Below are 14905 nucleotides of genomic sequence, written 5' to 3'. Positions count from 1 at the left end.
CCAATTCAATCATCTTAAGTATCAAGAATTATTTGGCCAGAAAAGCAGAAATTTGGGCACCCTCCCATTCCATAAAGACAATCTGATCCTTGGCTTGGTGTAGTAGACAGGAATTTACAATAACGCAATTGCCCTACAAATTCTCAAAAAAGTATATCAAAATTGCACTTGCATCGCGCAGCTAAGTATACATCACTACTTGTGCCTTGCATAACTATTAACATGGCTTCAAAAATTTGGTCACGTTTCCTCCAAACTCTTTGCACCTCCCACCCACCCTAACTAGACTTTTAACAAGACATCAAAATCGACCTTGCACCCAAAAGACATTTTCCAGCAGCAGAATTGAAGTTAGCAGCCCGCAAAGTGGACGTGATGTACAGAATGGATGACCTTGTAGACTGGAAGCAAATCGCCAGGAGGAACCAGAAAGGGCAACCATCTCGCTTATCCAACTATTTCTTGAATGCATATTCCTTAAAAAGGCCACCTATGCGGCTGTTGATTTGGTTTGCTGGAGTTAACCATTGAGGCAGAACTCGACCAGGGGGTCCCTGCCTCGTAGGAGGAACTGAATCCTCACTCTCCATCTCATAACCATCAAGATCGATATCTATACACCGACCATTATAAGCTGACATGCTTGTGGTGTCTGCTGGACCATTTTGGCTGTTTACTAGTTTTGCTACTCGTTTTTTTGACTGCACGGTGCTTTCGGCAAAGTCATCATCATTAGCACCTGGTTCGCTGCCTGCTGAGCCCCTCCGCTTCTTTGTTCCATCAGCATTATCATTGCTGCTACTGCTGCTATTCCTACTCGTTTTACGGTACTCTCTGATTGTAGTTTCTATAGTTTCCAACACACGATCCCCGTACTTATGGACCTTTGCCCTAGATTAAGCACTCAAATTAGTCAACATATTTAGCACTTGATTAATGGTGTAGATGTAACAAATTCTTACTTTCCAATGCCAGTGATCTCGAGAAGTTCTTCTTTGGTTCTTGGTATTATCTTGCTAATCTGCTGCAATGTGGCATTTCTGATGTAGGAATGGGAATTCATCAAGCATCAGCACAAAAGGAATTAAAGGTAAGTGCATTAATTTGTGCATATGGGATGAAGAATTTGAAAAACAGAGTTTACCCAAATATGTGATATGTCATGACCCCCTCACCAGCTTCTTTTACAAGAGCTGTTCGCAGCATACGTAAAGCAGCATAAAGTTTGACAGAAAGATTCTGCAATTAGATAGAATAATATTTGAACATAGTTCTCCAGGAGGTGCTATATGATAGGCACATTAAGACAGTGGATATGAATTTTACCAGGTCGATTTCATTTGTTGATTGAGCGCCCATGTCATATGTCATTGTGTTCATTGGCAATGAACCCTTTGCTGGTGTCCCTTCAGGTTTGTTCATTTTAGATGCCTTTGCAGGAGCAGGAAACCTGCATAACAGCAAAAGTTTATGACATCAACGTTATCAAATTTCAACATTAATCTGAAATTCTGATATAGTATTTTGAATATTATAGCACCTGCAATTGCAGATTGTAATCATAGCAAAAGACAACCTCTACCTTGTCATTATTTTAAAAAGTTTGGTTAACCTGGAATCAGACGGCCAGTAATAGGATAAAGAACACAATGAACACTAACATAGGCATGCATACAAACTCTACCTCAAAATATCATAGTATTATGCGGATTATGAGAAATTATTACCATGAATAAATACAAGCCAACTTGCATAGGTGAGTGACATAGGGAATATATAGCTTCGAAGGCAATATCACAAAACTCACATGATCTCCCATGGATAGTAGATTAGAGGGAAAACTTATGAAATATAAATCTTGAACTAGAAAGCTACTTGATCTAATAACTAAGAAGCAGGGAAATCAAAGAAGATGACTTCTGACAGTATGCCCTCCACATTGCAGAAATCTTGACACTGTATGACTCTACACCAGTGATATATATTTCCTAGTGTCTCAGAAACAGTATCCTGTTCTACATTTAACATTGTCGATTAAGTAAATTAAAAATGAACCTTTCTGCCTGCTCAATCAGTTGCTTGCACCTGGCATTGTAAAAAACCTACCATCCAGTGATCAAAATCACAAGGGCCTTCAATGGCAATCGGTCAGGACCACACAGGATTTTTAATAGCTACGTCATTAGATGACATGGTACATCTATGATAAGTTCCAATTGTCATACTACATTTACATAGCGATCAATTGTATTTATGATGTGTCAATTGCCACCCTTCAACAAGAATATTTTTCATAACAAGTTTTTATTAAACATTCCATGGTTCAACATCCAGTCCAACCTAGAGTCCTCTAAGATTCAACATGCTAAACTAGTTCTGCTAATACATCTGAAGAAATCATCATCAGATGCAGATAGAAGTTAGACTTATATCTCAGTCTTAAATGAACCAAATATTCCTCCTTGAGAATAGATCCGATAAAATGTCTTGAGTATTCCGTGTCATACCCTCATTACCTAGTTGATCTAGTAGTTTAGTCTGGAAAGCCAAAGAACCATACCATATCAAGGTAATACCATAACCGAGTATGAAATCATTATGGTCCACCTGTTGTAACTCCCTGAGGACTTAGCAACTAAAGTTCCTAGAGCAGAGAAAAAAGTGTAGTCAACAATTGTTTATCTTACGGAAGGCTCCTGCAAATTCTTTAGGCGAATCCTCCAGTCATAGTTGTCTAAGAACAAGAAAAAGAAACAAGACTAGTTGAAGAGAGCAAGGAAAAAGTGGAAACCTCAATATGATCCTTTGTTTTCCAGAGAGAAGTCTTTGCACCTTAGACTCGTTTACCTGCAGAATCAAAATCAGTCTCGCATAGATACTGATATTCAATTTAAGATCGAACTGAGAGCACACCACATGGAACAAATGGAAGCCATGTTAATAGAATCACAAAGAAAAAAACACTTGTAGAGTAGAAGGTAAAGATATCTCTGATATATATATACCTTTAAAACAGAAGAAATGGATCCATAAATATCACTTTTCCTGACATCTTCCACAAGTATATCTTCAACAACTAAATGACGAATAACTCTTGATGCTTCACCTTTTGGCAGATGCTTTCCAGCTCCATGAAGGCCCAAATTGTCATGCCTATGTTTCTTAACCTGCAGCAAAAAGTACATAAGTGCTCAAGCCCAGTTTACTACCATCAGAGAGGAAAGATTTCACACACAAATTTGTGTACATTTTGGCTCAGGGAACCCCTGTATACTTCCAGAACATGAGATGTTGAATACTGCTTTCCAGTTGATATTACTAATTCAACCTACGAACAAATATAATGCAAGTAAAATGTGTCAGTTGCCAGATGAAGCCAGTATACTATGACATAGAAATTGATCAACACTAACCATTTGCTTTGCTATATCAGTTACATCCTTCTCAACCCAAGTCAACAGTTTTGAACAATTATCACAGGTTCTTTTACAGTTGTCTGGATTGAACTTTTCACCAAAATGAATCAGTTGTAGTAAACGTCTGCAATCTGTTTCATTCTCACAATAGCTAACCTGCAATAGAAGTAAAAGTATCAGATTCTACATATGTGCTAACCATTGCTGAAAATGAAAAGCATCAACTTAGTTGATGTACCATGCGTGAAAGGTTCTCAATATTTGTTTCAAACACTCTATCATTGCTGACAAACGAATTGCGTCTTGATGCAGATGCCAAGGGACTTTGCTCAATCATGCCTTGGGTAAGCATGTGCTTGACACGAATCTGTTCCCAAGATGAAAAGAAAAGGGGTTCATGTTACTCAATACCTAAAGTTATAGAGAGGTACGCTGAAAAACATCCATATATTGACTTACATAATCACTATAGTTGTAGTACAGTACACAAGATGATCGTAAACCATCTCTACCAGCACGTCCACATTCCTAAAAAGTCAAAAAGAAAAAATATGTTTTGCAGTCAAAGCCTAACCTGCTCTGGCTCAACAGAGGCATATTAGGAGTTACCTGATGATAACCTTCAATAGATTTTGGAAGAGAATGATGAATAACAAAACGAACGTCAGGTTTGTTGATACCTAAAATTTTCATGTATCATTAATATATTTCAATAAATGCAATAATTTATTTACAGACAAAATTCAGATACATATAAGTGAGAAATACCCATTCCAAATGCCACAGTGGCACAAATTATGTTGATCTCATCTTTACTCCACTGCTTCTGCACATATGATCTTTGAAGAGGGTCCATGGTCCCATGGTAAAATGCTGCTTTATGTCCAAATTCCTGGAAAATGTTAAATGAGAAACTAAAAATTTCTTACCATAATGGTGACAGACAGAAAACAAGCATATCCAAAATTATTAGCACTACCAAGTAACATTCTTAACAAGGACCTCTCATTAAAGAATAACAAAGGAAAAAACTACATCCAATGGATGCAATATGTACTCCCTCCACAAAAAGAAGAGAATGTTTAAAATATCCAAAAATATCAATAGGGGAAACTAAAAAGATATTCATATCACAGATGATGAAAGATTGATGCAACTTCAACAAAGACTAAATAGACTTCTTCCTAAATTTCTGGATCAGGAAATGTCAGCATTCTGACATGATAAACATCTAGTTGCCACTTGCCAGAAATTCTAAAATAGTAGATGGTTGATTAGATTATCACAATATTGCTGAGTTTACCACGAAATAGATCATCACTGACAAGCTTGTTCAAAAACAATTATATTCAGAAGAAATTGTATGATAGGCAGGGTTCACTAAGCACAATCAAATGGTAAAACAAGTATAAACTCATAACTTGTTTAGAAAGCATAAAATTTTATAATTTTTTTTAAAATAAAGTAAAAATGTTCCATCTTTTCAAACTTTGGGGTCATTTAACGGCAAAGAAGGGTTAACAGAGAACCATAATCATAGCGGTAAATATTTCCCATTATAATTTTATAAAAATTCAAGGAGGCTTTTGAAGTTTCACCAATTTAGCATTATTGTTGTAATTTAATATTAATGAATCAATTAACTATACAGGGGATTAAGTCAGACAAATATTTTCTAGATTACAAAGGCCTCAATGACAGGAGAACATCCATGTAACCCAAACCAAATATTTGGGACATAAGCTTGTTCTAGTTGATGTCAAACACGAGATGCTTATATTTTTCTGCTTTCTACAAGCATATGTATTAGTTTGTGCAAGTGCAGATATTGGTGAAAGTTGACACTGATCAATAAAGCAGTAACTTCAAAACTTGCAAACAGACGTGCACAAGGATGAGGACCGATAAGATTGAATTTAGAAAATAAAATTTGTAATGAAAAGTTAATATACATTTAAAATTCATGTCTTCAGCAAAATCCAGGATAAATTTGAACATAATGGCATTCACGGAAGACCAATGCTTAGTACATTAGTCACGCAGCATCCACTAGAGACTGAATGTTCTCATAAATAGGCTCCTCTTAATAAAATTCATCCTCTATATGGTTAATGCATCATTAATAGCATACATATTTTATAACAAAATGCATGAACTTCTATGCCCAAAACTTAGACAACTTCTTTCACATAACCTTAAACATCATTATGTGTACTAGCATTTTTTTCCATCTCTTGACATTATTCTAAGAGACCCACAAGTTCTATTCCTTGCTATCTGGTTGGATATATATGGTACACAACCATATCCCATTTCCTGATAGCAATTTAAATGTTTTGACACCGACATCTACTCAAATCCCATTAGAAAAGTATATTACAAGGATTAGACTGAAAATGCAACTTGCATTTAGAAGATGTGATCCAAACTCCAAAGTTTCATTGCTGGAGAATAACTGGTTTGTGGATTTTAAAAGAAAAACAAAGTTCAAGACAATGGTATTCAAGAAGCATTGGGACCCAAATAAAAGCAATAAAAATGCATATATGTGATTTGATTTTTGACAAAAGAAGTTGGTGTGAATACACAAAGTAGTCAAACAATAGAAAAAAGAACAAAAGTGTCAACAAATCAGAGAAGATTTGGTTTTCCCATGACAAAATTTCTAAAAGGTCATAGCATATAATTCAAAAGAAAAACCTGTAGCTTTTCAGCCACTTTTTCGCAGTCCATTCTTGAGAGACAGTAGATGATGCCACAATCATCAAAATGATTTTCTTTGATGAATTTGTCAATGTCCTCCAAACACTTCTTTGTCTTGGGTATTACACAGTACCTGCAAAATGAAACAGATGAGCCAAATCAAAGTCACAATTGATATGTAGTTCAGTGGCACTGACCACAAGTTTGGACGATTGAAACTCTGTCGAAAAACAATGCAGTTCACAAGCCCAAGAGCTTGTACAACATCTTCCTTTACACTGACAGTTGCTGTAGCAGTCAAAGCTAGCACTGGGACTTTTGGAAACTTCTGCTTCAAAATTCCAAGACCCTGGCAAATGAACAATGAAATCAGACTAAACCAAGTGAACGAGTTAAAAAGATGTTGAAATAAGGATTCTTTGCACAACCTGATAATCGGGCCTAAAATCATGCCCCCACTGGCTTACACAATGAGCTTCATCAATAACAATTCTAGCAAGTGATCCCCGAGAATGTAGAGAATCCAGGTGTCTCAATAAAACATCACTCCTGAGATTAAACATATTTCATATCATAAAATTATCTAACCAAGAGAACTGGCAAGTACAAGTCAATAAGTTTCAAATTGAATCCTAGGATTATTTACAGTTTTACACCTCCAAACTATATCTCACATCTACCATGTGATTTTCTAAAGATAAAGCATCTTACCCGAATAAGCAAAATTTTGTTTTCGACAAACACAGAACTTGATGAAATAGCTTCAGTATTAGTAGGCTATTTAATCTATGCAACTTAAGAAAACCTTGTAGCATCAAAAGACAACTATATTGCACGCGGGGGAAAGCCCCATTGATAGCAGGTAGAACATGGGTAGACAAAAAAGCAGAAAGAACAAAGAAAAACAGGAAGAATAAAATGTATCAAAACAACAGGACATGCTATTAACTTAAATGCAATTCATAGGCACCTCCTCTGAACTTTGTTAAAGAAAGATTACATGAAAAATAACTCAAAACACTCCAAACTATTGTCCATACAGAATAAACTTTAAAATGCTAAAAGAATGAAAAAAATACATGTTAATAGACCTGGCTTCAGATTAGACCTAATATAAGAATAATTGACATTCATGCTACATCAATTCGATTCTGCATTGTCAAATCACATATGAGCTTTGAATCCATGGTCCACATGCAACATGACGTGTTGGAAACAAACTTGTATATTTGCATCTCCTAGAATTTATTTGTTTGATCAGAATGCCTTTTCATTATCTTGATTTTCAGGCCCTTACAGGTGAGTACCAGCTTCACCTCAGGCCTTTTGTTGGGATGAAAATTCAAGAACAAGTCTTGGATGTCAAATGACTTCAAGAACAACTGTATTTTCGTCATTCATTCAACAAGATGTAAGGTCCCAAATATTTGTGGTCAGCTGAATGAAATTTTTTCCACCTTTGAACTCCATTGAGGACAAAATCACAAGTCAAATTTCTTCTTATCGTTTGTAATTTTCTTAGTTGGATGCCATGATGCTGGACATAAAAGCATTCAAGTAGAAATGCCATTGGTAGTCTTACCTGAACTAAAGACCATGCAACAGTTGAATAATATTATAACATATGATATTTGTATGATAATCCTAGTCATGCGCAGAAAAGACTCACTTAGCAATTTTTTCTGGAGTGACATACAGCAGCTTGTATATGCAAGAACCAGACATCAATTCTCGAAAAATCTCCTGTTGTTCAACCCATTCCATACTGGCACTAAGATAAGTAGCGGGAATGTTTGCCTGATCAAAATGGAAATGTGGAACGACTCAGTTGATACCCTATGGTATTTCCTTGAGAAGAAAAAAAAAATCCAAATTGTTTATAGAACCTGCAACAAATGCATAATCTGATCTTGGATGAGTGAGACAAGCGGTGAAACTACTAATGTTATTCCAGGGCTGATGAGAGCAGGAAGCTGCAAGAAAACTTCTGTAAGTAATATTCAAAACAGCTGATAGTGTTCTTGCTCTCTATGCTATATATGAGCTTCTATAAAGACGTTTTGCCTTTCTTTTGGAAAATGACATTTAGAATGTTTCTTTCGGAAATGACATTTAGGATGTCTCTAAAATTCAACTATCCAGTACCTCTAATAAAATTGCCAAAATAATACCCGTTTATGTGTTTGATGGTTCAAGACATAAGGGACTGTAAACAGTAAAACTGCAAATGTGTATTGCTTGCTTAAATGATCATTGCCACAAAGACGAAGGTTAAAAAAAATGAACTGAATGTTTGAATATGCTAAACAGGGAAAACACCACCTTCAAAATGAAGTAGATAAAGTCCTCAATGGAACATGTACCTGGTATGTCAGGCTCTTCCCACCACCAGTTGGCATTAAAACAAAGACATCACATCCACTCATTGTTGCATTAATCACCTCTCTTTGATTAGGACGAAATGAGTGATTTCCAAAAACTTTTCTGTTGTTGGCCTGGAAAGAAGTAATAAATTACTATTAACCAAAAAGAAATGAAGATGAAAGGCCATATCAGGCAACAGAAATCACCTCGAGTTTCTTGGTCCATGGAAAATCTAAACTTTTCCACTTTATATCTCCAGATCCTTCAACGTAATTAATGTTCTGAAGCTTTGGAGCAAACACTTCTCTTTCCAAGGGTGCAGCATCAAACCTATCTGTATAGTGGGATGGGGCAGGTGAGCTCCACATCATACAGTTCCCTGTTTCATTTCTTAGATGAACCTGGGTGTTAAACCTAATAGGATCTATCATATATTTGTTTGTGGGGTTCTCAGGTCCAAAACCCCTTGCAGTAGTTGATGATGCCATAGAATGTGATCTCTGTCTTTCTTCATCTAGATTTAGACTGCAAAGGTACTTCTCAAGCAGCTGGATCTTCTTATTCAGATATAACCTGACATAAAAATTTATTGACTTGTGAGAAAAGACTTCTCACATAACAAAGTGATAGAACAACACTCATACAAGGACAAACCGCTTTTGACGAAGATTTTCACAGTCCGGAGGACTAAGCTCAGTAGCATTATCAAGAAGTTCATTTGATACAGCAATGAGCTGATCCTTCATCTCTTGCAGATGAATTGCAGCTTCTGGACACAGAGCTAGCTGCACGTTTGGCTATACCATGAAGAATGTGCTGATTGCTAGGAAAATAAATAAATAAATAACATTGAAAAGCATACCTTGGAGCCATGAATACATGATTCATGTAGTTCTGGTGGCAACATGTTTTCATCAGGGATTACCGTACAACTTCTACTGGAAACTGGGGTAAAAGGTGTCTGTTTACACATAAATCCTTCTGGTGTGGCAGTTACTTGATAGTGTTCCATAACTATTTGGTCAACATCAATACTCTGTGTTACATAATCTAATGAAATGTAAGTTTCATGCCAACAACCATATGTAAATTGATTTTAGGCAAGAACCGCCTGAACAACAACAATCAGTAAATCCTACCTCCAATATTTCATCATCATCAAGAGCATCTAAAAACTTGTCATCAGCAAGATTATCAGCAGCAGTACACACAAGCTCATGGTCATCAATAACCCGATGAGTGGCAGAGCTCTGCATTTGTGCTCCAGTTACTTGTGCCATTTCTGAAGCTACATTATTGTTCTTATCGTAAGTACTTTTTAGCAATGAGTCTGTTGCATAATGTGGTGAATCATATTGAGGGAATGATCTAGAATGTGAACTGTAATTGACATGAGAAGGCATATTTTCATGGAATGGGCCTTTAAATACTTGGGAAGTATCCACATTCTTAACATTGTTGGATGAGTCAGTAAATGGAGCTCGAAGATGATCTTTGTTATGGTTCTGTACTGGAGCAGTTAAACCAGGTATCAAGTAATTCCTGCAAGCCAGTTGCATGCTCGAAAGAGCTTTCCAGGCCTGACAAATGATTCAATTCACAGATCAAAAGAATAGTACATCCAGTTGCCACACTTTCCAGCATAAGAAAACTGACCAACATATCAGAATAACATAAAAGAAAGAACATACAAGCTAATTCTAGGACAAACCACTACCATTTATTCATCTATCCTTTGTCCTAGTTTAAGCTCAAATGGTAACAAATTTTAAGTGTAAGAGCAGAAGAATCGGTTCAACTTCAACAATTCAAACTGATTATTCATACTCAGAAGAAGAAACCTCTCTAATCATCATACTCAAGCATACCTTCTCAACTTGTAACAATTGTAGCCTCTCGCTTCCATGAACTTCACAAGCAATAGACCTGATAGTTCATATTTAAGAATAAAAATCCAGTCAGAATGAGCACATGTTTCGTGTTGCTAACAGAAAGCACATAAGATATATTTACTTGATTAAATCTAAGATAGACATTGAGAATAGCTGCAGTGGCAACTAGTTCCTACAGAAGTAGGATCTCGGCATACAGTATCATACTGTACCGAGCGAACGTCCAAACTCCGGTACGGTACGATATTTCAATCCTTGAGAAAAACATACTATTACTGTTATGTTTGCTATTTACGTCCAAAGCATTTGTGTCTACCATGATTATTGTGGAGTTTGTTGTCAACAGTTTGCTAGACAGAGGATAAGATCTAGATAAAAGAAGAGGATAGGATACCTTAATGTCACAAAAACATAGATATGCTAGAGAAATGAGATATCACAGGATTCATAATTCACCTCAAATCTTGAGGATGCTCTCTTCAACTTAATTTTTTTTGCTTCATGTGTCTTTTCAATGCTTTATCTGCATAGTACTTAGAGAAACAGTAAGGCAGTCCTAATCCCACTGATGCAATTTGACCAATTCTGCTAATCCCAATCGTATTAGACTTAACTAATCCAAATCCTGATCTAGCAAACTATGCCTACATAGATTTTTTTATCTCTGATTTTTATCATAACAATTTAATAGAAGTTCGAGAAAAATGAAAGAAGACGATTAAATAGACTGAAAGAACCTGGCCTACAACTACTAGTACATGTTTTTAGCACTTACTAGAGTAGATTTTCAGTGCAATCAAAGTGATTCATGGAGCCTGAAAGGATCCAATTTTCTATCAATTTCAATACATAGCAGTATATTTTTGTTTCTGACAGGCAAAATATGATCTACAGAGACAGCCTGAGAAGTCTATTTGCTTCAGTATGAAAGCAATCTAGTATGAGCCATTGATAGGATATTTTCTTTTTATTTTACCTTTTCTGACTTTTCGACTCTGAAATCATTGGTTAAAGGCACCTTCTGAAAAATCAGATATTGCCATCACACATTCATATATGATGTCTTTTCAAGCATCTTTAAGATATTGAGCAAAAAGATATATGTTCTGCAGACAAGTCAAACAGACAAGCAGCAAAATCTTTTAGAACAGTCATACCTTGTACACAACAACTGATCAACACTTTTCTGGGTTTGAGGTTTTTGTGTCGGTAAAGAGAACAAAAAACCTGAGCTCAAAAATTTGTCTTGACAGGAAAAATCCTCAAAAGCAGATGCATGATTGCACCAGTTGACCTTAGGAGATTTGTCTTCATTAGCAGACTTCAACTTAGTTCTGTTATGCATCTAAGGGCCTGAAATTTTATTAGGTAGAAGACCAAGCAAAAGCAAATTATGTAGACATGAAAAGAACTAGAATAAATATATCAAGCAGAATTTTATTTATCAGTAGACATGCCTTGAAGTTGAAGAGTCATCAGTTAGCATGTGATGCAGGAGCAATTTGGTTTATATGTTATTTGAATAAATTTTATTAGTTTTGAGATATTTTGCATTTGTCATAAATTGTCATATGGCAACATCTATGCAAGGAAAAGAAAAAGGAAATAAATACAGGAAAAGTAGAAGAAATCAAATTCATTATTGATTGAAGATGCAAATCTTAATTGGAGATTTTAAATATTCATTTCTACAAAGATGAAAGTCTATCAATCAATAATATCATCAAGAATGGAAGGTTGTCCCTCAAGAATATTATCTTCTTCGAAGGAAAGAATAGATTGTATATTTGATTTGATGTGACTGTAATTTTTCTTATTTCTGTAATTTCCTTTTAATCTTTGTACTTGAGCCTATAAAACGGGCTAGAACATGTAATGGATCAATGAAAAAAGATGAATTGAGTTCTTTCCCACCTTGTTTGTGGGTGGTGTGAGGCCTTCATCCTGGGAATGTTCTCCTTGAGCCTGAGCGAGTCTAGTAATTACCCATTTGTTTTCCTATTATCTTTCAGTTACTATCTTCTATTCCTCCCTGTTATGTTCATCTATTATCAAAAAAATATTCTGCCACTCTCATCCTACATCAGCTTGCCTTTGTTATTATGATTACCTCATAGTAAAATCTGCAGAGCAGAAGTGAAACGTTAAACATTTAATTACATAGGCAGAAGACAAACAACATCCTGGGATAATAACAAGCTCCTTTTTTATGTTTATCATTTTATTAAATTATAAATACCCGAAACCGCCATTTGGAAGTATTCCAAACCAAACATAAATTATACATGATGTATCACTTTGGGTTGACATTTGAATAGAACTTAAACAACAATGTCTTGATTATTGCATGCAAAAGCTGCAACATGAAGAATGATCATCCCAGAAACTTGCACTAGCAGTCACTCTTCCTCGATGGAATATTGCAGTGACTAGCTATAGCTGTACATTGAAACAATAGCACAGTAGTTCAATGGAACTTGCCGTGCACTGAGCAGAGTAACCCAAAATACTACAACATCTCATATTTTAGCAGAAGAAGCAACCTTGGTAACATATATGCATACTTCCTATTGTTATTTGTATTGTGATAAAACTTTGCTTTTACTATCTTTGTTTCAGAGATATTGTAATTTTTGAGTTGTGACCTTGCCCAAATGCACACTTCCTATTTCATGACCAGAAAAAGGCATACAATAACTCTTTGGCATTAGAAGCAACGCTTACTGCAAAAAAGTCAAGGCAAACGCAAAACTACACATACATGCAAGACATTATTAAGCACTTCAGTTCCTCATTTTCAATCACTGTCCAGTGCTAATCTATCAAGAATTTGTGAATGCATAAAGTGTGCTGAACAAGATAAGCACTTGAGGTTGAGGAATCAGGTTGACGATAAATTGTTTGGAGAATTTCAAAGATGATGGATACATCTAACTAGGTGCTTGTACACTTTTTTTTTTTTCTCTCCAAATACCAGTGGATGATTTACACTTGCAATATTTACTTTAAAATCTGCTTAACTGCACAACCAACATATACTAAAAGATCAAAAACTGTAACAACATTAATAGGCCGATGTATTATTAACATCAAAAGCTATAGTGCTATACAGAAGACCAACATATATAGTTATAGCATCCATGTCATCTTTTCATTTGGTGCATCATCCAACAAATATTTAAAGCTTGCTGTCCGAGCAGTGCTGTGACAGCAAATATAGAAGTTCCCTGGAGACAGGCATCCACAGTTTGGGATGGGAGGAGAGAACAGGAGAGAAAGAGGAGACGCGGGAGAAGGAGAGGGGAGAAGAAGGAATTAGAAGAGACGGGAGACAACAAGAAGCAAACCCCCAAAGAGTCGATTCCCCCTAAAACACGATGAACTACTCAACTTGGTGATCTTAACAACAAGAAGCAAACCACAATCCTCAACGTGTACACGCTAGAATCAACAGTGATTCCCGGTTCTCACTTAAAACTGATGCCCTTTCTTTTCCCCAACCAAATTTCAAGAAGCAAACCCCAATCCTCAACGTATAGACGCTAGAATCAACAGTGATTCCCGGTTCTCACTCAAAACTGATGCCCTTTCTTTTCCCCGACCAAATTTCTAGTTCTACCGTTCCATTCAACCAAAAGAAAATCAGAAATTTCTACATCATAGCCGTTTGCTGACGAAAGTGCCTTCCATAAATCATCTACAGAGCCCTCGGATCAAATCTGACTCAAATCTACCCGAAAAATCAGTCCAATCGACAAAAAACACGGCGAACGCCCTAACAATCGCAACTACACCAATCCTAACCTGAACCCAAAAGAAAAAAAAAACTCAAAAAAATGTAAGGGAAACAAGAGTCATTACCTGATATCTCCAGAAATTCGAATTCGATCGTTCCAGGGCGACGGTGACGGAAGGGCTTCTGTTTGGCGTAGAGAGAGAGAGAGGGAGACTGGTTTCGGACTCCTTTTTTCCCTTTTCCCTTCAAAACTAGCGCGGGGTGATGTCGAGGGAGGGCTTCTATCACGACCGTACAAACTCACCGACGAAAGGAATGTGGGCCGAATTGGTCCATCCGGCCCAAATATCCCACCTCTATTTAGGCCCGTGAGATCTCAGAATCCAGAATCATAAATATGTTGATTGATTGATTTGACTTGTCGTTGCGATTACCAATGACTCAGTGATTGACGTATGTAATGGACTTCACTTCGTTTACCCATTTTTGGGTACTGAAACGGTCATTAAGCTCTGCCAATTTTGACTTCTCACCGCACCCAATTGGCAGTCAATTGGACCAATTATTATATCATATATATAATATATATAATAATAATTTTTACAAATGATAGAAAAAGAAACAATAATAAACAACAGCGAAGAGAAATGAGACTGCATGACGCCACGTGCCATCACGAGATGTCCTTCCCCACCTTGTCCCTGCGAACTTGACACTTCACGCTTCATGATTCGGACGACGCTCCCCTGTCATGTCGGAGACAGGGATCAACGTTTCTCCCATCCCACAACGGT

At 36.4% G+C, this 14905-nt stretch overlaps 1 protein-coding gene across 4 annotated transcripts; it reads right to left on the bottom strand.

Moving 5' to 3' along the window:
• Nucleotides 1–4: 4 nt before the first annotated feature.
• LOC135640892 (ATP-dependent DNA helicase Q-like 4A) lies at nucleotides 5–14370 on the bottom strand. Of its 4 annotated transcripts, none has more exons than XM_065155709.1 (25): nucleotides 14237–14370; nucleotides 11533–11728; nucleotides 10352–10409; nucleotides 9623–10063; nucleotides 9346–9519; nucleotides 9138–9268; nucleotides 8690–9056; nucleotides 8483–8614; nucleotides 8006–8092; nucleotides 7789–7916; nucleotides 6548–6668; nucleotides 6317–6468; nucleotides 6117–6252; nucleotides 4185–4308; nucleotides 4026–4096; nucleotides 3876–3944; nucleotides 3655–3783; nucleotides 3414–3572; nucleotides 3248–3328; nucleotides 3006–3167; nucleotides 2792–2847; nucleotides 1327–1450; nucleotides 1145–1239; nucleotides 963–1040; nucleotides 5–891 (listed from the first exon to the last, which is right to left on the bottom strand). In XM_065155709.1, exons 2-25 carry the CDS (start codon nucleotides 11718–11720, stop codon nucleotides 456–458), a joined length of 3699 nt encoding a protein of 1232 aa, XP_065011781.1. In that variant the 5' UTR covers nucleotides 11721–11728; nucleotides 14237–14370; the 3' UTR covers nucleotides 5–455. The 4 variants fall into 4 exon arrangements, with proteins under 4 accessions (XP_065011781.1, XP_065011782.1, XP_065011784.1 ...); XM_065155710.1 differs by having other exon boundaries at nucleotides 11533–11720; nucleotides 14237–14342; XM_065155712.1 differs by lacking the exons at nucleotides 10352–10409; nucleotides 11533–11728; nucleotides 14237–14370 and having other exon boundaries at nucleotides 311–891; nucleotides 9346–9497; nucleotides 9623–9761.
• Between the last annotated feature and the right edge of the window lie 535 nt (nucleotides 14371–14905).

The sequence above is a fragment of the Musa acuminata genome, chromosome BXJ3-6 (genome assembly GCF_036884655.1).
Source record: "Musa acuminata AAA Group cultivar baxijiao chromosome BXJ3-6, Cavendish_Baxijiao_AAA, whole genome shotgun sequence".
NCBI classification, from domain to species: Eukaryota; Viridiplantae; Streptophyta; class Magnoliopsida; order Zingiberales; family Musaceae; genus Musa; species Musa acuminata.
This window is presented reverse-complemented; position numbering and strand designations above follow the sequence as displayed.

Bases quoted from the DNA above. Each gene is read 5' to 3' on its own strand.
- LOC135640892 (XM_065155709.1), bottom strand. From the start codon at position 11,720: ATGCATAACAGAACTAAGTTGAAGTCTGCTAATGAAGACAAATCTCCT. The intron at 9,057-9,137 runs GTTTGTCCTTGT...TTTTTATGTCAG, and splicing joins GAAAATCTTCGTCAAAAGCG to GTTATATCTGAATAAGAAGA. The intron at 2,848-3,005 runs GTATATATATAT...TTGATTCTGCAG, and splicing joins CCATTTCTTCTGTTTTAAAG to GTAAACGAGTCTAAGGTGCA.